Source organism: Oncorhynchus masou, chromosome 25 (assembly GCF_036934945.1).
Source record: "Oncorhynchus masou masou isolate Uvic2021 chromosome 25, UVic_Omas_1.1, whole genome shotgun sequence".
NCBI lineage: Eukaryota > Metazoa > Chordata > Actinopteri > Salmoniformes > Salmonidae > Oncorhynchus > Oncorhynchus masou.
Window position 1 is genome coordinate 26505875 of NC_088236.1, and position 25025 is coordinate 26530899.

Genomic DNA, 25025 nt, shown 5'->3' on the forward strand with positions numbered 1-25025 from the left:
TCACATATACATGGTTAGCAGATGTTAATGCGAGTGTAGCGAAATGCTTGTGCTTCTAGTTCCGACAAAGCAGTATAACCAACGAGTAATCTAACCTAACAATTTCACAACAACTACCTTATACACAGGGATTAAGAATATGTACATAAAAATATATGAATGAGTGATGGTACAGAACGGCATAGTCAAGATGCAGTAGATGGTATAGAGTACAGTATATACATATGAGATTAGTAATGTAGGGTATGTGAACATATAAAAGTGGCATTGTTTAAAGTGGCTAGTGATACATGTATTACATAAAGATGGCAAGATGCAGTAGATGGTATAGAGTACAGTATATACATTTGAGATGAGTAGTGTAGGGTATGTAAACATTATATTAAGTGGCATTGTTTAAAGTGGCTAGTGATACATTTTTCCATCATTTTTTCCATTATTAAAGTGGCTGGAGTTGAGTCAGTATGTTGGCAGCAGCCACTCAATGTTAGTGGTGGATGTTTAACAGTCTGATGGCCTTGAGATTGAAAAACAGCTTCTGTCTCTCGGTCCCTGCTTTGATGCACCTGTACTGACCTCTCCTTCTGAATGATAGCAGGGTGAACAGGCAGTGGCTCGGGTGGTTGTTGTCCTTGATGATCTTTATGACCTTCCTGTGACATCGGGTGGTGTAGGTGTCCTGGAGGGCAGGTAGTTTGCCCCCGGTGATGCGTTGTGCAGACCTCACTACCCTCTGGAGAGCCTTACGGTTGTGGGCGGAGCATTTGCCGTACCAGGTGGTGATACAGCCCGACAGGATGCTCTCGATTGTGCATCTGTAAAATTTTGTGTGTGTGTGTGACTCCTTCTTGTCAATTAAACCCCCTTACCTGGATATTCTGACCCCTCATTGTTCTGGACGGACATTCTGTAGTGGTTTTACTACCGGCTTAATACCAGCACCTATGTTTTCCCCTATTTTTAATGGTCCTTCTACAAACCAAACATATTTTTCATTCATAATGGCTTTCCATCACTGTATAAGATGAGGGAGGTGTGTGTTTATTTAGTCCGTTTCTTAGAAGGAAAGTACAAAACAGAGTACAAATGCATCTTTTAGTCCATCAGACAGACGCACGCATAAATACACACACACACATTCAGACAGACACACACACTCAGACAAACAAACAAACACTCTCTGTCTGGGACTAAAGCAGCCATTTCCCTGGCCTAATGAGACAGATAATGTCTGAGAGGTAAATACCAACAATGACAACACAGCCAGGAACAAATAACAACAGCAAATACTGGCTTCACTAAAACAGACATGAATGTGTCTCAGTAGTCTCAGTCTGGACTCCCTGCAGTGTCCGTCAAATAGAGGATATAATTTACCCATCCCCCTCGGTGTTTACTACTATAACATTACAGTTTTTAACAATCACTTTGGCACTAATTTCAGACCCTTGTAGTCCTTTTTCAAACTCTAGACACAACTCAAAACGGTCATCACTTGTAATGTAACGGATGTGAAACGGCTAGCTTAGTTAGCAGTGCGCGCTAAATTGCGTTTCAATCGGTGACGTCACTTGCTCTGAGACCTTGAAGTATTAGTTCCCCTTGCTCTGCAAGGGCCGCGGCTTTTGTGGAGCGATGGGTAATGATGCTTCGTTGGTGTCAGTTGTTGATGTGTGCAGAGGGTCCCTGCTTCGTGCCCGGGTATGGGCGAGGGGACGGTTTAAAAAAATATACTGTTACAGTAACACAGGCTGTCCAATGTTCAAAACATTGCATTGTGCATTCATATCTTTAAAGAAACCTTGCACTTGCAGAATTATTGGGTCAAATAACTAATTTATCATGAAATACCATAGGAACATTTATTTAGATCACCCACACACAAGATACCGATAGTTTCACTGTGTAGTTGTTCATACAATCATTAAATATTGTAGTACAAAATATGTGATACTTGTTTAATTATGCTACTACACGTAAATGCATCACTGTAAAAGGACTAGTAGAGTGAATACTACAGACACAGTGGAATCATTGAACAAAATATTAAATTTATTGATGAAATACAATAAAATCACAACAGGTTTCTTTGAATCAAAGCTAAAATAATTAGCTACAAAAAAGAAAAAACTGTTAAAGGTCAACTGCAGTGTTCCTCACCTGGCTTACGGTAAAACATCACTGCAGTGTTCCTCACCTGGCTTATGGTAAAACATCACTGCAGTGTTCCTCACCTGGCTTACTGTAAAACATCACTGCAGTGTTCCTCACCTGGCTTACTGTAAAAGCAAAACAAAAGATTAATTACTACTTCTATATTTCCATCAAACCTGTTTTGTGGATTTGGCCACAGGTTCTCATCCACATCACAATGAATGTTTTCATTAGCCAAACATCTAGGGAAGAATCTTCGGGCATGGCGAATCCAGGCCTGACACTGGTCTGCCGTGATGTCATTGCATGCGTCATCCATGGCCTGGAGAAGGGTGGCTTGTTCGTGAGGGCGCCTACAATATACCTTCCACCTCCATGTGGAGAAAAATTCCTCAATCAGGTTAAGGAAAGGAGAGTATGGGGGTAAGCACAGGGTGGTAAATTGTGGATGGGTCTGAAAACAAGCCTGCACCATTTGAGCATGGTGGAACCTGACATTATCCCACACAATGATGTAGGTCACACCATCAGCTCTACGGACCTGATTTAGCTCATCAAAGACGGTTACATTCAAACAGCGAATCATGTGGCTGCCTGCAACTCAATATATGCACTACAGTCTCTAGAGTTTACAGAGAATAGTGCGATAAACAAAACACATTCAGTGAGCAGCAGTTCTGTGGGCAAAAACCACCTTGTTAATGAGAGAGGTCAGAAGAGAATGTCCAGACTCATTCAAGCTAACCGAAAGGCCACAAACGTTCAAATAACAGCTGTTTAAAACAGTGGTGTGCAGAAGGGCATCTCTTAACGTACAACACCATGAATAATTCAGGCTGTTGTGGAGGCAAAAGTACTAGATAAGTGTACCTAATAAAGTGGCCGGTGAGTGTACAGTAATGTCAAATCTGAAAACATGGTCTGGAAAAGTGATACATGGTACCATAGAAACAGTGTCTGATAAAGAATGATCACCACGGTAATTGGTGTCAATGGATCTCGTTATCCTGAAACTTTCATGATCTAAACATGGAATATTGTTTGTCAGTTTCCGTAAAACTATGCATTATGAGTAACGCAACAGTTAATTATCATTTTGAGCAGTTGTATCAATTGATAGTTAGATCATTGTAATGAGTAGACAGTCATTTCAGATGTAATGTGTGAATTGCATTTTGAAATGGTAATACTTTGATGTTAAGTTTAGTTCAATGAACAAATTATCTTAGCTTTATGTGTATTGTATCCAAGCAATTGGAAAAAGTGTTAGAGTTTTGAAAAATGTGCATTTTGATCATTGGTTGTGAGTTTTGTGTCTAGAGTTTTGAAAAATTACATCAAGGTTCGGAATTTAGTGCCAAAGTGATTGTAAAAAACGGTATTATCATCATGTTTATATTTTCTCTGTATGAACCTGTCATGCACTGCGGCCATTAGTGTGGTTGTCATGTCAGACTGTTAGGGTGTGTGTTTGTGTGTGATATTGAGACGTGTGTGTTTGTGTGGGCATGTGCGTGCGTGTGCCTGTGCGTGTGTGTGTGTGACTCTGACTGAAACACAAGCACATGGTACCACAGTAATAACTCCCTCTGACAGCCTGTCATCAGAGTGAGGGGGACAACTGTGACACTACACCTGTCGCACACTCAAACATTACAATAACCATACTGTGGCATCCTGTTCAGGATTGATTATTGTAACTACATGGTTTACCACTTCAGATATAACACGATCCAAGCAACGGTTAGCAGTGGTGGGCCTACTGTAGCCTAGTATGTATACACAAACTTACAATTACACAAATTGTAATCATAACTACAGATATTCATCTGAACCCCAGATATAACTGTCAATTATAATTAGACTGAGTCATATCTGAATTATAAGTTCCGAGAACCTTCACACCCCAAACGACCCGATAGCTTCCTGATATTCTACAGCTGTGAATGTGGTGAGGTAGGTGATTTCTGTGTGTGTGTGGGAGTTTAGTTCTAGTTTTGATGTGTAAACACATGTTAATAAATCACCTTTAGAGAATGGGGTGGTGGAAGAAAGAGGAAATTAATTTAATCACCTCAACGTTCCCCTGACTAGTAGCCGCTAGAAATTGAGAGAGAAATGAGTGTCGAGTCAGTTCTCTACTACAGGTTTGTTCTCTGTTTGACCCTTCACTGACCTTGCCCAACCCTGATTGTGAGTAAACAAACCTCTCTGACAGTTAAACATCATAAACCACATCCAGCTTATTTCACAGATGAATAACATTTATTTTACCTTTATTTAACTAGGCAAATCAATTCAAATCAAATCACATTTATTTATATAGCCCTTCGTACATCAGCTGATATCTCAAAGTGCTGTACAGAAACCCAGCCTAAAACCCCAAACAGCAAGCAATGCAGGTGTAGAAGCACGGAGGCTAGGAAAAACTCCCTAGGAAGAAACCTAGAGAGGAACCAGGCTATGAGGGGTGGCCAGTCCTCTTCTGACTGTGCCGGGTGGAGATTATAACAGAACATGGCCAAGATGTTCAAATGTTCATAAATGACCAGCATGGTCAAAAAATAATAATCACAGGCAGAACAGTTGAACCTGGAGCAGCAGCACGGCCAGGTGGACTGGGGACAGCAAGGAGTCATCATGCCAGGTAGTCCTGAGGCATGGTCCTAGGGCTCAGGTCCTCCGAGAGAGAGAAAGAAAGAGAATTAGAGAGAGCATACTTACATTCACACAGGACACCGGATAAGACAGGAGAAGTACTCCAGATATAACAAACTGAAAATTAAGAACAAATGCTTATTTACAATGACAGCCTAAGAACAGTGGATTAACTGCCTTGTTGAGGAGCAGAACGACAGATTTTTACCTTGTTTGCTCAGGGATTTGATCTAGCAACCTTTCAGTTTCTGGCCCAACACTCTAACCACTAGGCTACCTGCTGCCCCAGAGCAACAGGTGGAATAAATCACCCCAGACACCTGAGTTATATCTTCTAAAGATGTTGAGGTTTTTGACCAAAGGTGTTATGTTTCTGCTATTCTTTGAAGTAGAGAGTCTACTGCTATGAGTGGTGGTGTGAAGAACATGGTAAATCTGCAGGTGCTAAGTTCTTGGCCGAATGCTCTGACCACATTATACACACACATACACCCTTTTGCCACCTCTGTACAGTTAAGGTAGACTGTGGCGTCCCGGCACAAGTTGTTCTCTCAGCATGCAGCAGGATGTGGTCTCAGAACATCCTCTCAGAACAACACCTACTTCCTGTCACTTTGATAAATAAACGTGTTGCTTCGCACTCCAGCCCCAGAACACACAAACGCATGCATACATATACTGACACAGCCCCTGAAACACTGCCAGTAAGAGATACAATTAGCTCTAACGGTTTCTAGTATGCCATTGTATCTTTGTATTTATTGAACACAAATCTGAAACAGTTGCATAAGGTGGCCAGCTCATTAAAGTCTTCTAATGTCGAGATGAATCCATGTCCTATAAACCACATGAAGCAATAGCTCAATCCCAAATGAATGAATGGGAAATATGAAATGGGCTTGGTGAAATCAGATGGTACCTTGATCCTTACTCTCCCCCCCTTCCTCTCTTTCTCTCTTCCTCTCTTTCTCTTTCCCTCTCCCTCTCTCTCTCTCTCTCTCTCTCTCTGCAACCACAGAGGAACGTTTGCTGTTTCCACATAAAAGCTGAAGCGTTTGGTAAAGTGGTTTAGAATAAGATTCACTTTCATCTCCTACCGATCTGGCCTGAGGATACAGACATTTACTTCCATGTTATACTCTAGAGAATGGAGAGACAGGGGAGGGAGATGCACGCGCGCGCACACACACACAGACACACACATGCAGTCCTTGGCTCAGTTAATCAATCATTTGTGGAGTCCATAGTGTGTGTGTGTGTGTGTGTGTGTGTGTCTGTGAAGTGATTTATCCTCAGTGTCAGTTTGAGTAGTGAGTGAGGAAGCAGAATTTCAGCGCCTCTCACTAGTCAGTCTGACAACGACAAGTACTGTAGATACATCTTTACATAAAAAATTGTTTACCTTTATTTAACTAGGCAAGGCAATGAAAAACAAATTCTTATTTACAATGACAGCCTAGGAACAGTGGGTTAACTGCCTTGTTCAGGGACAGAACAACAGGTTTTTTCCTTGTCAGCTCGGTGATTCAATCTAACAACCTTTCGGTTACTGGTCCAATGCTCTAACCACAAGGCTTCCTGCCACCCAAACAAAAATCTATAGTCCAACTGGTTCACAATAATAAATAAAACACACATTCAAGCTATGTAAAAGTATATCATGTTTAGGAAATACAATGGTAACACTTGAAACAAACATGACTATGCACCACTTAGATGTAAATATACGCAAATGAATGAAAAAGCCTCAATCTTCTCTCTCTACCTAGCCAATAGTAATTCAGTATGTACAGTTTAAGCTGGAAACGGCTCCCCTTAGATATGCCGGTATCTGGTATCCATGGTAACACATCCAAAAACTACTCTGTGTGTGTGTGTGTGTGTGTTCTGCTGTGTGTATGTAAGAATCATACAATGTGCATTGATTGGTTGTCTGGGGAGCAGCTGTTTGACCTCTTATTCTCAGAGGCCTGTCTGTATCCTTACACACACACACACCAGTGCTATAATACTGGCCCCACACCCATAACCAGAGAAATTAGCTGGTGCTGGACCATAAACAGTTCTGCTTTAGCATCGTTATGACAATGCTGCCAATAAAACATTTATAGAGGGAGTGAATGCACAAACACAAACACAAACAGTCAGTCTGTCAGACAAGGGTGAGATTTACACATTTAGTTTGAGATATAGTGACACTGAGTGAGGGAGGAAAAGGTCATTTGTCATTTGCATATTAATGTTAGAGGATGTTTTCCATAGGTCAAAGCCAACTTGCAGGATGTGTTTTGCATTGAATAACTGTACACATCCCACTTTACTGCATCTCACTATGTCAAGATGTTAGAACATAAGAGTGAGTAACTGTCCCTATAGCTTAAAACTGCCACAAAAGAGAAACAGCAATAATAATTAATGCAGCATAAATGCATGTTTATGGAAATATCAGCACTGGTTGGGATGCTATCATGGCAGCAAAAACACACACCAATATGCAAACGCATTGTCCAGTTATTCTGCAGTGGATGCAGCTAACCTCCTTTCTGTCTGCGTCATTATTCATGTTTTCTCAGTCAATATATTGTCCTCCTAGAAGCACAGGATGCACATACTGTTGTTTATGCATTAAACATAACACAGACACACAATGCAGTGTTTATGCATGATCAAATAAATCCAGTTTGATGTTGCCCCAATTCTGAAAGAGGAGGATGCCATCAGAATAATGATATGACTGGCTCATTAAAATAACTGTGTAGCCTATACAGTGTGTGACACCAATTGACATAACATGTATACACATCTGACATGGTAGGACATCACATGCATTAGATAGTGAAGGTTGGTTTGTGAATAAAGGAAACTCCCCTGGAACTGACCAGTGATCTCCTGTCCTGTTATGAAACTGGTTAAAACGAACTGGGAGGGATATGTCCTGTGTTTCTGTAGTAGCCTAGGCTAGACTACCACCCGCTACCGGGTGGAGGCGACACTGCGCTCTTCTATCAGAGCGCGAGCTGCATCTATAGTCCTGTCTCTCTGAGATCATTATCAGTCACGGCAACGGGTCGCAACACACACTGATCTAGAGCGAGCGAATAGAACACCCCCTAATTTCGACCCACCGCCAACCGGGGAGGGGAAACGATCGAAAACACCAGTCTTCCGCTCAACAACACGTCTATCATTTTTACGCATGTAACCACGATCTCTCCAGTGACGATACCGTTGGATGTGGGTTTGGAGGCTACTCGGATACAATCTGCTAGTTTATTTTCACTGCAGTAAAACGGTTTGCTCCGATCCTCTCCCCGAGTCACGGATTTGAGAGGGAAGCAGCACTATGCTGCTGGCCGACTGACCAGCCACTGATACGGCGAGGGGATCTCTGCAGTGGACCTGTGAATGTGCGTAGTTTACCCGCATGCAATGTTTAGCCTATTAGCATTACGCGCTATATTTCACAGAAAACGGAAATCTTCTATTTTTGTGAACATGTTCATTTGATTATTAGATCGGCTATAATTATTTTTTGGGGGGAGGGGGGGCTGTTCTCAGCGCACTGTTGTGTTGACGCCATTTTCCTCGGGTTTTTCTATAAAAAATATTATTGCACCATTTGACAGCTATCCAGGACGCTGTCAGTGCATACGGCAGGTTCTGTACATGTGACTACATGGATTTTAAATGATCTTGATAACATATTTACACGACAGACTCGTGTGTTCGAAAACATTGGACATGGGTAAGTAGGCTAGCCTAGTTCACTATAATTTCTTACCACCTTGAATTCTTGCAGTCTAAATGTGAATTGAACATGATTATATGTAAAGGCCTATTTATATTTATTTGCGGTTGACTGTAGTTTAAAAAAGTGGACACATCCAAATAAACTTTTAATTTGTAGCTTGTTTTGACTGTATAATGTTAATAAACTACCTGCTACAATGTTTCTCTGTAGCCTAGTAGGTGGATGTTCTCCCATACAGGATTACACACTTCCAGAAAAGCATTGGAGGAATCTCTGTCTAGCAATAGCTGTTACCACGATTAGGTAGAGTAGCCTACTAGTACTTACACTTGGATCATAGCCTACAAGCACATTTTTAGCAAATATGTTTCCTTCATTGCCGACTGGATTGTTTTAGCAGCTGCATATCACAATCTTGGTTGGTCAACAGCACCAAGGAGAGGGGCATGGATTGGTGACTGGTTGTAACTATGGTACTACTGTGTGTGTGTGTGTGTGTTGTGGAGCAGGTGGAAGGCATAGATATAACCCTCTGACCACTGGTCTAGGCCAGGTCTTGAACCAGTAACCATTTGCCAAGTGCATTGTGTCCTGTGCCATTAAAAGAGTCCAGACCTCTGAGATGTTCTAGGAGTTGTAGTGTAAGACTATTCATGGTCCCAGTGTGGGTGGTGGTGTGAAGGGTTATACACACATCCTAAAGGCAACTGTAGATTGATGAAATCACTGTAAATATGTCATATTTCTGTCATACTCTGAGAGTATATAAAACAACCCATTACACCAAGAGGTCTAAACCTTCAGAGAAGGTCCCACGATGTTGTAGCCTATAAGGACACTTCCACCCTCCCCTAGGGTGTGTGAGACCCTGCTGGTATGTGAGAGAAAGCCAAAGCAAGCAGATTACTGCATAACCAGTCTGTCACAAATGGCCATGATCTAATCTCAGGATGGAGTAACAGTCCACTCTTTAATTGGCTAGATATAAGCGCAAAGCAGTAATTTCATAGCAAATTACTTTCCAGTGTCTTTGCGATTCACTGAAACAAGCACCACTTTTTACCATTTGGTACCAGCTAGGTAGTTACTAACTGGAGTTTTTCAGAGTACCCAAAGGTATTGTACACTGTTACCATAGCAGCTGAAAGAGGACTGTCAAATAGAGCACTCCACTTTAGTGTCAGGGTCAGGGCAGGAATGCTTTGAGCTTACTTCAAGAAACCAGTTACAGGCTAAACCCATCAACCTCTTGCCCCTGGACTATTTCACTGTGTGTTTTATATAATACAGTGTTAACTTGTATGCTCTGGTAGTAGGCTAATTTAAAGTGTGACCCATTAGGGGAATTAGAGCAGGCAGATTTGAACCAGTGTATGTGTAGGCTGTAATTATATGCAGTTTCTTCTGAAAGTATTCCTACCCATTGATGTATTCCACATTTTTTGTGTTAGAGCCTGAGTTCAAAATTGATTTAGTAGATTTCTCTCACACACAATACCTCATAATGACAAAGTGAAAACATGTTTTTCAATTATTATTTTTTTGCTTATTTATTAAAAATGTAATACAGAAATGTCTAATTTACATAAATATTCACAACCCTAGTCAATACTTTGTAGGAACACCTTTGGCAGCGATTAGAGGTGAGTCTTTCTGGGTAAGTCTCAAAGAGCTTTAAACACCTGGATTGTGCAACATTTGCCCATTATTATTTGGTTGTTGGTCTTTGCAAGACAATCATTTTCAGGTCTTGCCATGGATTTTCAATTCGATTTAAGTCAAAACTGTAACTCGGCATCTCAGGAACATTCACTGTCTTCTTGGTAAGCAACTGTAGTGTAGATTTGGCCTTGTGTTTTAGGTTATTGTCCTGCTGAAAGGTGAATTCATCTCCCAGTGTCTGGTGGAAAGCACACTGAAACTAGGTTTTCCTCTAGGATTTTGCTTGTGCTTAGCGCCATTTAGCTTCTTTTATATCCTACTTTTGTGCCTTGTCGCAAACAGGGTGCATGTTTTGGAATATTTTTATTCTGCTCAAGTTTATTTATTTTTCACACACTGTTGCTGGTATTTTGGCCCATTCCTCCATGCAGATCTCCTCTAGAGCAGTGATGTTTTGGGGTGATGCTCTCTAGCAAACTTCAGACGGGCCTGGACATGTACTGGCTTAAGCAGGAGGACACGTCTGGCACTGCAGGATTTGAGTCCCTGGCAGCGTAGTGTGTTACTGATGGTAGGCTTTGTTACTTTGGTCTCCATCTCTCTGCAGGTCATTCACTAGGTCCCCCTGTGTGGTCCTGGGATTTTTGCTCACCGTTCTTGTGATCATTTTGTCCCCACGGGGTGAGATCTTGCTTGGAGCCCCAGATCGAGGGAGATTATCAGTGGTCTTTTATGTCTTCCATTTCCTAATAATTGCTCCCACAGTTGATTTCTTCAAACCAAGCTGCTTACCTATTGCAGATTCAGTCTTCCCAGCCTGGTCTAGGTCTACAATTTTGTTTCTGGTGTCCTTTGACAGCTCTTTGGTCTTGGCCATAGTGGTTTGGAGTGTGACTGTTTGAGGTTGTGGACAGGTGTTTTTTATACTGATAACAAACAGGTGCCATTAATACAGGTAACTAGTGGAGGACAGAGGAGCCTCTTAAAGAAGAAGTTACAGGTCTGTGAGAGCCAGAAATCTTGCTTGTTTGTAGGTGACCAAATACTTATTTTCCACCATAATTTGCAAATAAATAAATAAAAAATCCTACAATGTGATTTTCTGGATTTTTTTTCCCCCCTAATTTTGTCTGTCATAGTTGAAGTGTACCTATGATGAAAATTACAGGCCTCTCATCTTTTTAAGTGGGAGAACTTGCACAATTGGTGGCTGACTAAATACTTTTTTGCCCCACTGTATTTCTGATCAATTTGATGTTATTTTAATGGACAAAAAATGTGCTTTTCTTTCAAAAACTAGGACATTTCTAAGTTACCCCAAACTTTTGAACGGTAGTGTACGTAAATGCCAACAAAACAACTTTTTGGTGTGTGTGTGTGTGTGTGTGTGTTTCAAACTTTTTTAGCTGTACTAGAATGCTTAAAAGGCCGCTAACATTTTTATATTGGTTATGGGTATCGGTATTGTTTTTTTTTTGGCAAGGAAAAATATTGGATATCGGTATCGGGCAAAAAATGTATCGGTGTATCCCTAGGTTAAATACTTATTGACTCAAGACATTTCAGCTTTTCAGTTTATATTAATTTGTAAAATTTTAGATAGACATGATTCCTCTTTGACATTGTGGGGTATTGTGTGTAGGCCAGTGACAAAATCTAAGTTTGATCAATTAAAAATTCAGGCTGTAACACAACAAAATGTGGAAAATCGAGGGGTGTGAATACTTTTTGAAGGCGCTGTATCTGATATGTGTGGTGTGGGGCTTCTTGTTGTCATGGCAACTGGAAACATACTGGATGGTGGACTACAGTAGTGTACTAACAGAGGCTCTCACCATTTGAAATCAGTTTGGATTCCTGGAGCAAATTCAAAGCCCATGATGTAGGCAGGCTAACTGTTAGGGCCAGTGTTGGAATCATAGGGGAACCTAGACCTGTGACAGGGCACCCTTTAAGAGTTCATGGGTACTCTCTCTCTCAAATGTGATAATTGTTAAGGTTTTTTTCAGCTGTGATAGTAATTCTGGTTTGAGACCTGAGCCAAAAGCAGACCCATCGACTGTACCTGCCAGTGCATAGGTATTAAGGACACTTACTGTAAAGTGAGACCCATCGACTGTACCTGCCAGTGCATAGGTATTAAGGACACTTACTGTAAAGTGAGACCCATCGACTGTACCTGCCAGTGCATAGGTATTAAGGACACTTACTGTAAAGTGAGACCCATCGACTGTACCTGCCAGTGCATAGGTATTAAGGACACTTACTGTAAAGTGAGACCCATTGACTGTACCTGCCAGTGCATAGGTATTAAGGACACTTACTGTAAAGTGAGACCCATTGACTGTACCTGCCAGTGCATAGGTATTAAGGACACTTACTGTAAAGTGAGACCCATCGACTGTACCTGCCAGTGCATAGGTATTAAGGACACTTACTGTAAAGTGAGACCTAATCGGCTACAATGGCTTTCTCTGCTGTTTCTTCTCCATCTGAAGTGATGTGAAACAGAGGAGAGGAGTGTGGCCAGATGTCCCCTGTGTTCCCTCTCCTCTGGGTAACACTGGACCCCAGCCAAGGCTGGAGAGAGAGAGGATAGGGAGGGAGGGAGGCAGCAAGATGGGGGAGGGGGGGGTAGAGAGAGGATAGAGAGGGAGGGAGGGAGGCAGCAAGATGGGGGAGGGGGGGGGAGAGGGGGGGGTTAGAGAGAGGATAGAGAGGGAGGGAGGGAGGGAGGCAGCAAGATGGGGGAGGGGGGTAGAGAGGGGGAGGGAGGGAGGCAGCAAGATGGGGGAGGGGTGGGTAGAGAGAGGATAGAAAGGGGGGGGGGTAGAGAGAGGATAGAGATGGAGGGAGGGAGGCAGTAAGATGGGGGAGGGGAGGAAGAGAGAGAGGGGGAAGAGAGGAAAGAGATCCAGGGACAAATCTAACTGTTGGCGGACTCTGAGCTGCGTATCAGTACAGAACACCTTCTGGCAGAGAGGGAGGAGGCAGGCAGAAGGGAGAGAGAAGGAGAGTAGGGTGAGGTAGAGATGAGGGAGGTGAGGTAGAGGGAAGGGAGAGAGGGGGTATGGTAGAGGGTTAGGTGTTTTCACTTACAGACATTTTGTCTCTTGCTGCATTTGAAGTGGTTTAACATTCATCTACTGTCCTACCAGCCATACTCATACAGCAGACTAATGCAGAGCCTCAATGGCAATGTGAATGTTGAGGACCTGTCTGTTCTGTGATCAGGGATCGCAGAGTAAGCCATGTCGCATGCATGCAAAAACACACACATACACACACAGGGTTGGGGGTCTCAGCAGGAACTGACTGCTAAAACATCAGGAACTGCTTTCGTCTATTAGATTAATGCTGGGTGTGTGACTTTATCAGGGGCATTATGCAACCACAGCCACTAAGACCTGTGTTATCTTACTCTCACATGATGTCTAAGAATGTTTTAACCAGCTCAGTCTCTCTTTGTGTGTGTTATGGGGGACAGATCACATCCTCTTAAAACATGGTTCAACTAGTTAACAGAATCAAGGTTTGTAGCCAGGATACAGTCTCATAGCAGCAGCCAACTGTTAGGGAGCCACTGGTTTATACAGCTCAGTCTCTACAGATCAGTCTCTACGGGCAGTTCCATCCTTTTATCCTCATCCACCTATCTCTGTTAAAGAGACAGTTGGGAGGAGGGCGAGAGAGAGAGTAGCTGGCATCAGATGTATGAGTCTCTGCAACACTCCTACACCAAAAGACACCAAATCTTCTACAAGAGCCATCATACTCTCTGTGTGTGTGTGTGTGTGTGTGTGTGTGTGTGTGTGTGCACGTACGTGCTTGTGGGAGCTATTTCTGAGTCTGCCTAAGGCTGCTGGGTTTGCAGCCTTAAAAGGTTGTGTTTCGGCCGGGCCTCTCTCTCTCTTTCTCTCTATCTTATACCCATATGCACAAGGAAGAGGATCATAGCTTTCATCAAAGTGCTCTTCAAGTACATGTTGGGAGTAGTAGTTGGTGAAAATGAAAGATTTTAATAGTCTAAATTCTATCCTATTACTGCCAAAGACGGTCCATTTTCTGAAACTGTATAGTCCAGCGCAGAACGTATTTCAGTTATAGTGACAACACACACACACAGTGAAGGAAAGGCCTTATGCTGGTTAGAGGGAAACTGTGGGTAGAGCTGGCAGCGTTAGGAACATAATAAAGCTATTTATGCAGCCAGTCTGGCCTCTCACAATCACCCTGCTGTCTACACGGCATACAGAGAGGTGTGTGTCTGTGTGCGAGTCTGAGGCTCAGAGCGAGAGAGGCTCAGTAAGGGTCATCCTAACATAAACACAGCCCCATTTCCAGTAACAGAAGCATAGACATTAAAGCATAGACCAGTACATAGTGATAGCGCTGACGTCATCCACGTATTCCTATGGAAACCTCCCGATGGCGCATGAAGCTGTAACTATTTGAATTTGAAGCGCACCATATTGCTCAATGTGGTTGAATTGCACCAACAAAATTTTGTAAGGATCACGGTGAAAGTGGCTGTAACTAGCAAAGGATCATGGTTGATGTAGTCATTTTCATCCTGCCTGAGAGAGTCAACCGAAGCCTCCTTGTAGCCTGCCGGCCCGTGATTGGTCTGCCAGCACGTGGTCCTGTGTGACAACAAATGTAGCAGTCAAAGGATCACTATCACTATTTAATTAAATATCTCGATTTGTAACAAACTTTAAAATAATTCACTGTGGGGATCGAACTTGATAACAATAAACTAATTTTAGAGCCCAACAGCTCTAAAACAGCTCTGTTCTGGCGATCGTAATTGACAGGGCAGACCAGGGCTTTTGGAATCGCTAGGTTGCTACTCAGTAGCCGCCCAGCAGACCTTGTGACTTCATGCTCCAGACTAGACACTGAGCCTGAACAGAAGTAAGTAATAGCAGGGTTGGTAAAACTGTACTCTATTCCATAGGTCTTATTAGTTGTGTATTAATGAACTTCAAGTGTAAAAAAAACAATACTTTTTCCTAAGTCTATTCAAAGCTACATGGACATGGAGCTGGAGATGTGGAATCATCTAGCTGTTTGATATGGTTTTGCCTCAGTTGTAAATGTCTTCTTAAGGTCTTGTAAATGATACCATTTAGTGTCCATTTAGTGTAGACAGAGCAGTGTAGAGACTGCTGTTGTGTCCTCCTCAGAGGATCTGGTTGGTCACTGGATTTGTTGCTATGTGGTTGGATTTGGCAGCTGTCCTTGTTTTCCTCTCATTGTTCCAAGGGAGAGTCCTGGTCCATGACCACAGACACATTTGGGGTGGCTTTAACACATGCCTTAGGGCCCAGTCACTGCACACACACGCACACACATACAGGGGGGTTTAAAAGATGCCATTGGGCCGAGTCACAGTCCTGGCATTAGGGAGACCCGACAGAGAGAACCAAACAGGGACATACTGCCAGAGCTGTGTGTGTGTGTACAGTCATACTCTGATAGTCTGAAACTATAGTGTATTATGCTGGTTATCCAAACCCACTGTGAGCAGAGCATTTAAGACCTCCAAGGTCTGTTGGCTAACATGACAACAGGAGATCAGCTGTACAGGACGGGAGGCTGATCCAGGGGCTAACACACACACACACACACACACACACACACACACACACACACACACACACACACACACATACAGGAGCCTGAAGCACACGCTAACCCAAACCCTAAGTACATAAACTCTCAGTATGAAATGTGCAGATGAGGTTTATTTCAATAAATTCAAATCGTGGATTACAGTTTCTCCTGACCCATAGATTACTTGTAAGGTCAAATAAAGACTTAATGTACACAGAACATATCCTTTGAAACAATACAATGTTTGTTAAACGTGGCTCATGTCGGTGTGAGGGATGGGACTCACAGGAGCTGGAGTGTGAAGTGTACTGTTTGGTTTGGTCGCTGTTTTTGTGTGTATTTGTTCATGGAAGAAAAGTGAGTTTGGACGTGTGTGTGTGTGTTTAGGCTTTGTACATACACATCTCTCAGTTGGATTAGACATGTCTACTGAGAGATGGATGTAATACTGGTGGTAGTCTGACTGGCTCACTGAGTGACAGGGCTTTGTGTGTGTTTGTGCTGAGTCTGAGACAAACACACCCTCTTCCCTAGAGAGCAGAAATGGCATTATAGGTGGACAACTCTGATCCTCGAGTGCCGCAGTGTCTCTATGGATGCGTGAGTATGTGTGTGTGAAACAGGTCCGACTCAGTTTTTTTCGAGATCAGCTCGTAAACCACATCTGGAAAAATAATGTACCCTCCCCCTCTCCCTCTCAGTCTACACAATTCCCTCCCTCTGCTGAAGGAGAAAAGAAAAAAGAGCCGTCAGCTTTTTCATCTCAATCTGCAGCTTTTGTTCTTGTGTCCTCAGGCTTCACCCTCCCTTTAGAGAGCTGGAGAGGAATGTCTTCATTTTACATTGAGAGAGAGAGAGAAAGAGAGGGTGGGGAGAAAGAGAGAACGTGTGTGTGTGTGTGTGAAATGTTGTTTACACAGTGTAAAATGTAAATGAGTGTGTATGGCATGCCTGCACAGCTCTCTGCCTGCTCATGCACCAACTCTGAGACACTAAAGCGTAATTCAGAGTCCACAAACGCAGAGCCGTGATAGTCCGGCGGCCCATTGTGACATAGCTATGCACAGCGGGGGATGCACAGCGGGGGATGCACAGCGGGGGATGCACAGCGGGGGATGCACAGTGGGGGATGCTGGGATGCACAGCGGGGGATGCACAGCCGACCGCTCGCCTCCCCAAAATTCCAAACCAACGCAGATCTGCGTGCGCGTCCTGTATTCATTTGAATGTGTTGACATTTGGAGAAGTTGCTTGAGCGGCACAGAGAATTCCAAAGGTATAAAAAAAGCCAACAGTTCAATTTTCTAGAACACTGCTGTGCGGACGTGTACACGATTTGGACTCAAATCCTTACTGCCACTACAAATGGTATGTTTCAAAGTTTTGATAGTAATTTCTCTCTCTCTCCTCTCTCTGTAGTTTGGCCTTGTTGGATTACATGTGTTCCTGTGGGAGAACCAATCCTGAAGCAGTAGCTAACGTTCCTAAGGCAACCCACTCTGACGGACAGCCACTCTCTGCAAACCTATTGGCTAGCTGCCGCCGCTCTCTGGATCCTCACTGGTTCTGGCGGGAGTGTGGATGGAGTCGAGGGATCTGGTTAGCTCAGCCCGACCTAAGGAGGCGGAATTAGGAGGTGGAAGGGCTGAGCCTGAAGAAAAAGAACCGGAAAGGGCGGGTCTGGGTCCTGCGTTGCGGGGTGATGAGGTCATTGGGGATATGATGGGTGAGCGCTGGGGGTCCCATGGAGAAGGGGAGGGGCTAGAGGAGCAGGAGTTCTCCATTAAAGAAGCCAGCTTTCAGGAGGGGAGTCTGAAGCTGAAGATCCAAACCACCAAACGCACCAAGAAGCCCCCCAAGAGTCTGGAGAACTACATCTGTCCCCCGGAGATCCGGATGACCATCAGGCCCCCCTCAGGGGAGGGCCGAGGGGGCCGGCTAGGGGGCCGTGCAGCGCAGGACAAGGGACCCCCTAGGAAGAGGGTAAGGATGCCTTTTAGATACGTTACTGGTATAAATACACTGTTGCTAATGTAGCTTTAAATTATGCTGAAGCATTTTGAAATGTTAGTCAGCAGTTTAGAGCTGATTGTTTGGTTGTGTTGCCCAAAGAGATGATCAGTAGGGATGTAACAATTCACGGATACGCATCAAATGTTTAAGTGTTTAAGATGTTCAAATGTTTAAGATACAAGTGCATCGGTCCAAGGGAATCCAGACCAATCCAAATGAAGCGTGCATCGGTAAAGAAACAGACTCAAACGTTGCTAATCTCAAATTCACAGATGTTTTTTAATCTTATTTTTTTTCTGCTTTATTCTGAAAATACCTCATCTGTTGTGACTGAGTTGATGCATCCTCTCCTTCAGGATATCAAACGTTTATGCATACAACTGTGTATAACATTGATCTACAAATCAGATAATAACTGTGCACCGTGCGGGAGACACAGCTGCTCGCGCCAACGAGAGGTAGGGCTACCCTATCCCTGTTCTAATATACGTAGGCTACATCTGCGCGGCAACTTCAGCATTCAGATTTTTGTAAAATAGCTTTGGCAATATTAAATCACTCCCACTCCATCCACTTACTGAGTTGTTAGGTAGTCAGAACACAAGTAGACCTCTTGACCTTTTCCACATTTTGTTACGTTACAGCCTTATTTTAAAATGGATGAAATAAAATATTTTCCTCAGCAATCTATACACAATACCCCATAATGACAAATAAAAACAGTTTTTTTTTGATTTTGCAAATTCATAAAAATATAAAACAATACCTTATTTACAGAAGTATTCAGACTCTTTGCTATGAGATTTGAAATTGAGCTCAAGTGCATCCTGTTTCCATTGATCATCCTTGAGCTGTTTCTACAACTTGATTGGAGTGGCAAATTCAATTGATTGGACATGATTTGGAAAGGCTCACACCTGTCTATATAAGATCCCACAGTTGCCAGTGCATGTCAAATTAAAAACCAAGCCATGAGGTGGAAGGAATTATCTGTAGGGCTCTGAGACAGGATTGTGTCGAGGGGAAGGGTACCAGAACATTTCTGCAGCATTGAAGGTCGCCAAGAACACCAAGACTCTTCCTAGAGCTGGCTGCCTGGCCAAACTGAGCAATCAGAGGAGGAGAGCCTTGGTCAGGAAGGTGACCAAGAACCCGATGGTCACTCTGACAGAGCTCCAGAGTTCCTCTATGGAGATGGAATAATCTTCCAGAAAGACAACCATTTCTGCAGCACTCCACCAATCAGGCCTTTATGGTAGAGTAGCCAGACAGAAACACTCCTCAGTAAATGGCACGTGACAGCCCACTTGGAGTTTGCCAAAAGGCACCTAAGGACTCAAACCATGAGAAGCAAGATGCTGTGGGGATGTTTTTCAGTGGCAGGGACTGGGAGACTAGTCAAGATTGAGAGAAAGATAAGCAGAGCAAAGTACAGAGAGGTCCTTGATGAAAACCTTCTCCAGAGCGCATAGGACCTCAGACTGGGGCCAACGTACACCTTCCAACGGGACAACGACCCTAAGCATACAACTAATGAGTGGCTTCGGGAAAAATCTCTAAATGTCCTTGAATGGCCCAGCCAGAGCCCGGACTTGAACATGGTCGAACATCTCTGGAGAGACCTATCTAACCTGACAGAGCTTGGGAGGATCTGCAGAGTTGAATGGGAGAAACTTCCCAAATACAGGAGTGCCAAGCTTGTAGTGTCATACCCAAGAAGACTCGAGGCAGTAATCGCTGCCAAAGGTGCTTCAACGAAGTACTGAATAAAGGATCTGAATACTTATGTAAATGTAATAGTTCTGTTTTTTTTATTTTGTATAAATTTGCCAACATTTCTAAAAACCTGTTTTTGCTTTGTCATTATGGAGTATTGTGTGTAGATTGATGAGGGAGAAAAAAACAATTTTAATACATTTTATAATAAGGCTGTAATGTAATGTCGCGGCTGGCTAGGTGTGTAGCGAGGAATCGAGAGCAGAGAGCAGAGCGGTCCAGGGAAAAAGTGCACTTTAATACGGCACCAAAATGAAATGCCCGACACGCAGGGCGCAAACACTGACCAACCCAAACCAACGGGTAACAAGGTCCAGAGCACTAACAACACCAGCGATACAACGTGAACATCAAAATAATCCCGCACAACAAAGGGGCGGGTTCCATACGCTTAAATAGGGAAGCAAATCAAGCACACACAAACTAGGAACAGGTGTAACACGAGACAAAACTAACCGAAATGAAAAAGGGATCGGTGGCAGCTAGTAGGCCGGTGACGAGTCATCGTTTTGTTTTGGCCGGTGACGAGTCATCGTTCCCAACTTCGACGGGAGTTGTGACACTTAACAAAATGTGGGAAAAGTCAAAGGGTCTGAATAGTTTCCGAAGTCACTGTATATAAAAAAACTACTAGAAGCTCTTTAAATAAATGGGAACTGTTACTGTATGAAATATAGATCTTAAAGACCAACAGAATACAGATTAGAAAAAAGTTTCTTATCTTCCAAATATACTGTTGTTGAACGATGACTCTTCACTTCACTGACTCTCACAGTTCCCCAGAAACTTGGTTGTCTGGACTGACCGCTGCAAAAAGAATGTTGGTGACCAGATGGAATCCACCACATAAGCTCACCATAACTCAATGTCTACAACATTTCCTTGATATCCTTTCACTAGAGCTCTCCAACGCTCGTGTCAACAGTGCCAAGGAAACAACATTAGATGCATTTAATAGAGTAGTCAAAAAGTTCAAAAGCTTATTATGAGATATTATAATGCAATTATGTTTGAATTCATTAATTGTATTTTGAATATCTGTATTGAATATTGATGTATGCAGGCTGATTCTATCTGTGTGTGCCTTGTTCCCACAAACAATTATACAAACACAAGATGAGTTATCCATGATGTTTTGTTTTGTGCATAGATATATCCACAACATGAGCCAAAGGAGGGAGGGGGAATAGGAATGGGTTGCACCTACTAAGAAGGGGGAGGTAGAGGGGAGATGAGATGGGAAAAATAATGCTTATTACATTTTTTTTTCATTTCTTTGCATATGTACATTTTGAACATTATTGTCTGTCTGATCTGAACCTTCACAAAAAAAATACAATAATAAACAAAAGGTTTACTAATATAGGGACGACCAATGTCATTTTTATGGGTCATTGTTACCAAAAGCACTGTCGAAAATAGTGTTTTAGCTCTGTAGGCTACCGGAGTGGACACAACTTACATCTTGCTGATTGCACATCTAACTGCTGATTGGGGCTTTTCGATTGCCAGGTTCAAACAGTCAGTGCACTCGGTCATTTTTACATGAACAGGTTAAATGTGTAATTTCATAAAAAGGACAGCGATCGTTTTTGCGAGCCACACTGATTGGAACAGGAGAAGAGCTCAGTCCTCTGTCATTTTCCAAACGCTACAAACCATTCGCTTTTGAGACCGGTGAAATCCAAAGCTGTTATATTAATTGGCTATGTATGTCATAGCTAGTTTCTAAATATAAATATTGAAATATTACTAGCTCAAAACATTTTAATCTGCTATACAAATGTTCCCTCTAAGCTGCGTGACTGTCACACAGAAGAAATATCAGCAATATGAACTTCACTTACATTTTTTAGAGTTTTCCCCATTAGTTACGTTTCCCTTTACTGTGGGAAATGTGATCGACTCACTGCAATATTAGCCACTTTCCATATCACATACCGAAACTAAACGAGCTATGCAAGACTTAGTATGCAAAATGAAGTATGCAATAGATTTTGTTGTAGGCAGAACGCTTTGAGGTAGGATTCTATTGCATTGACAGACACGACTGAGCCCCGTACGCTACACAGACCGGTGCGTCATAACCAATCAGAGCTGCAGTAGGCCTATATGCAAATAGATCATTGCCATATATGAGGTCTGTGCCATTCACTTTGAACTGGATTGTTTTTACAGCATGAGCGGTCGTGAGTAGATGCGCTTGTTTTAAGATCAAAGCGAGAGCAACATGTAGTGACGTGTACATTTGTTCATATCCTTTACTAGTTAGAGAGTTATTAGCCCTGTTATAGATAATTTGTTGTCAGCAATGGGGGAGTGATTGCTTACTACATTTCTAGACATCTTTGAAAAGTGAGTCAGATAAAGAACTTTTTTTTTTGTCTTTTGAGACCGGCTTGAATAAGCTAAGTAGTCAATAGGCAGAGGGTAATGTAATTTGTCTGATTATCTGTAATAATGGTATGGTAATAATGATGCATTCTATTTTGTGAAGTAGTTTCTTGCATGGAACAACACAACAACCTTTTCAGCCACCTCCTTGTCTGAAGGACAGGTGGATAAACAGTCATGTCAAGCCCTGCATATGTTTTCTAAAGTCTCATGGAATGTAGCCTACATTGAACAACACATTGGCTGCTACTGTAGGCTGAATGATAGAACAGCTATTTCCATGTTAAAATATTATGGGATGCATTTTCTCCATTGTTTTTGATGGTAGGCCACTAGTAGGTCTACATTTTGATCAAATAGCCGCGGTAGCCGATTTGACTACTGTTAGTTTTAACTTAGCGGGTACAGACTCAGTGTTCACAGTAAACGCACACCTGAAGGTACACAGAATTTTCACAACGTTCAAGTTTGTGCTCAGCAGACCTGAAATTTGACTCAGTTATGAAAAACATATTGTATCGAATTCAACCTAATCACATCGGTTCGTTCCACTAATTGAATCGTTTCGAACTAAAAGTCTCATTCCTGCATCGTATCGGAGCCCATGTATCTGGATGCTTATCAAATTGTGCTTGTAAGGAGAGATCCCATCCCTATTGATCTGATCAGATTCCGATAGTTTAAAATATGTTGTTGAATAGTTGTACTATAAATGTCCTTTACACGTTAGCTGTGTTGGATTGACTGTGGGTTTTCTTGTGTGATGAATTTGGCTCTCGTCTGCTGTTGCCTATAGCAACTGAGAAGGTAAGTTTATGTTGATGGTTATGTTCCGATTGCATAGCTATCGTTATTTTATTTATTATTTAACTAGGCAAGTCTGTTAAGAACAAATTCTTATTTACAATGACGGCCTCCTGTGGGGACAGGGGCTGGAATTAAAAATATAGGACAAAACACACATCATGACAAGATAGGTCTCTCTTTATGTAGTGTTGTCTAAGGCATCAACACATGACAACACAGCATGGTAGCAACACAACATGACAACAACATGGTAACAGCACAAAACATGGTACAAACATTATTGGGCACAGACAACAGCACGAAGGGCAAGACGGTAGAGACAACAATACATCATGCAAAGCAGCCACAACTGTCAGTAAGAGTGTCCATGATTGAGTCTTATTGTGGGTGTATATAGATAGATATATTCTGGGTTGACTGTCCATGTCTTAACACATTTCCATAGAGCGAAAGTTTGAGGAGTGATTGATAGAAAGACCAGTATTGCTGTTTAAATGAGATGTCATCACTCCACCCCCTACAACACCACTTAATGGGTTTTCTGACAGTGTGTGTATAAATACATTTTTGTGTGTGTGTGGCAGTCTCTTCTAGAGTCATTAACCTGTGTTGACTTGCGTGTGTGCTCAGCTCTTCTTATACACTATGCAGCTTGCTGTGTGCGTGTGTGTGTGTGTTTGTTCCTTTCATACACCCAGCACCTCGCTGACTCTCTCTTTTCCCTGGAGAGCAGCCATCTTGTACCCAAGCATCTCATTATGTGCGCAGTATTGAGTGTGTGTGTGTGTGTACTAGTACAGAAGTGAATGGATCTTAGGTCATTGGTATATCTCCCTCTCTCTCAGCTCTCTCTCTGTAGCTCCTTTGCTTCCTTGGCTACAATACATAGGGTCAAAGTTTATATGTAATTGAAACAGGTCATTCAGGGACACACACACACAGGCTGATCCTCAACACAGGGGCCCCACAAGGATGGGTACTCAGCCCTCTTCTGTACTCCCTGTTCACCCATGACTACATGGCCACACACGCCTCCAACTCAATCATCAAGTTTGCAGACGACACAACCATAGTAGACCCGATTACCAACGATGACGAGACAGCCTACAGGGAGGAGGTGAGGGCTCTGGCAGAGTGGTGCCAGGAAAATAACCTGTCCCTCAACGTCAACAAAACAAAGGAGCTGATCGTGGACTTCAGGAAAAAGCAGAGGGTGCACCCCCCTATCCACATCGACGGGACCGCAGTGGAGAAGTTGGAAAGCTTCAAGTTCCTCGGCGTACATATCACTGACTATCTGAAATGGTCCACCCACACAGGCAGTGTGTTGGAGAAGTTGCAACAGCGCCTCAACTGAAGAAATTTGGCCTGGCCTGTAAGACCCTCACAAACTTTTACAGATGCACAATTGAGAGCATCCCATCGAGCTGTATCACTGCCTGGTACAGCAACTGCACCCCCCGCAACCGCAGGGCTCTCCAGAGCATGGTGCGGTCTGCCCAACGCATCACTGAGGGCACACTGCCTGCCCTCCAGGACACCTACAGCACCCGATGTCACAGGAAGGCCAAAACGATCATCAAGGACATCAATCACCCGAGCCACGTCCTGTTTACCCCGCTATCATCCAGAAGGCGAGGTTAGTACAGGTGCATCAAAGCAGGGACCGAGAGACAGAAGCTGTTTTTCAGTCTCAAGGCCATCGGACTGTTAAATACCCATCACTAGCCGGCTACCACCCGGTTACTCAACCCTGCACCTCAGAGGCTGCTGCCCTATGTACATAGACATGGAATCACTGGCTACTTTAAATAATGGAACACTAGTCACTTTAATAATGATTACATACTGCTTTACTCATCTTATATGTATATACCGTATTATATTCTACTGTAGTTTAGTAAATTCCACACTGACATTGCTTGTCCTAATATTTATATATTTCTTAATTGGAATATTTTACTTTTAGATTTGTGTGTATTGTTGTGAATTGTTAGATTTTACTGCACTGTTGGAGCTTGGAAAACAAGCATTTCACTACACCAGCAATAACATCTGCTAAATATGTGTATGTAAACAATAATATTTGATTTTGAATAGAGCTGACATCAACCACTGACAGCTGGCCTCTGCTCTCCATTTGTGGTCACAGACCTCTCTCTCTCTCTCCTCTAATGAAATCAGCACGTGG

General features: G+C 42.8%; 1 protein-coding gene across 2 annotated transcripts; it reads left to right on the forward strand.

The window, feature by feature from the left end:
* The first annotated feature begins 7871 nt into the window (after nt 1-7871).
* Nucleotides 7872-20999, forward strand: LOC135513994 (SET-binding protein-like). Of its 2 annotated transcripts, XM_064937080.1 has the most exons (4): nt 7872-8557; nt 17264-17827; nt 18214-18315; nt 20409-20999. In XM_064937080.1, exons 2-4 carry the CDS (start codon nt 17426-17428, stop codon nt 20481-20483), a joined length of 579 nt encoding a protein of 192 aa, XP_064793152.1. In that variant the 5' UTR covers nt 7872-8557; nt 17264-17425; the 3' UTR covers nt 20484-20999. The 2 variants fall into 2 exon arrangements, with proteins under 2 accessions (XP_064793152.1, XP_064793154.1); XM_064937082.1 differs by lacking the exon at nt 18214-18315.
* Nucleotides 21000-25025: the final 4026 nt, after the last annotated feature.

Excerpts from the sequence above, each read along its gene's own strand:
- LOC135513994 (XM_064937080.1), top strand. The coding sequence starts at position 17,426 with ATGGAGTCGAGGGATCTGGTTAGCTCAGCCCGACCTAAGGAGGCGGAA. Across the intron at positions 17,828-18,213 it reads AGGGACCCCCTAGGAAGAGG|GATATCAAACGTTTATGCAT; the intron begins GTAAGGATGCCT and ends CCTCTCCTTCAG. Across the intron at positions 18,316-20,408 it reads GCTGCTCGCGCCAACGAGAG|TTCCCCAGAAACTTGGTTGT; the intron begins GTAGGGCTACCC and ends TGACTCTCACAG.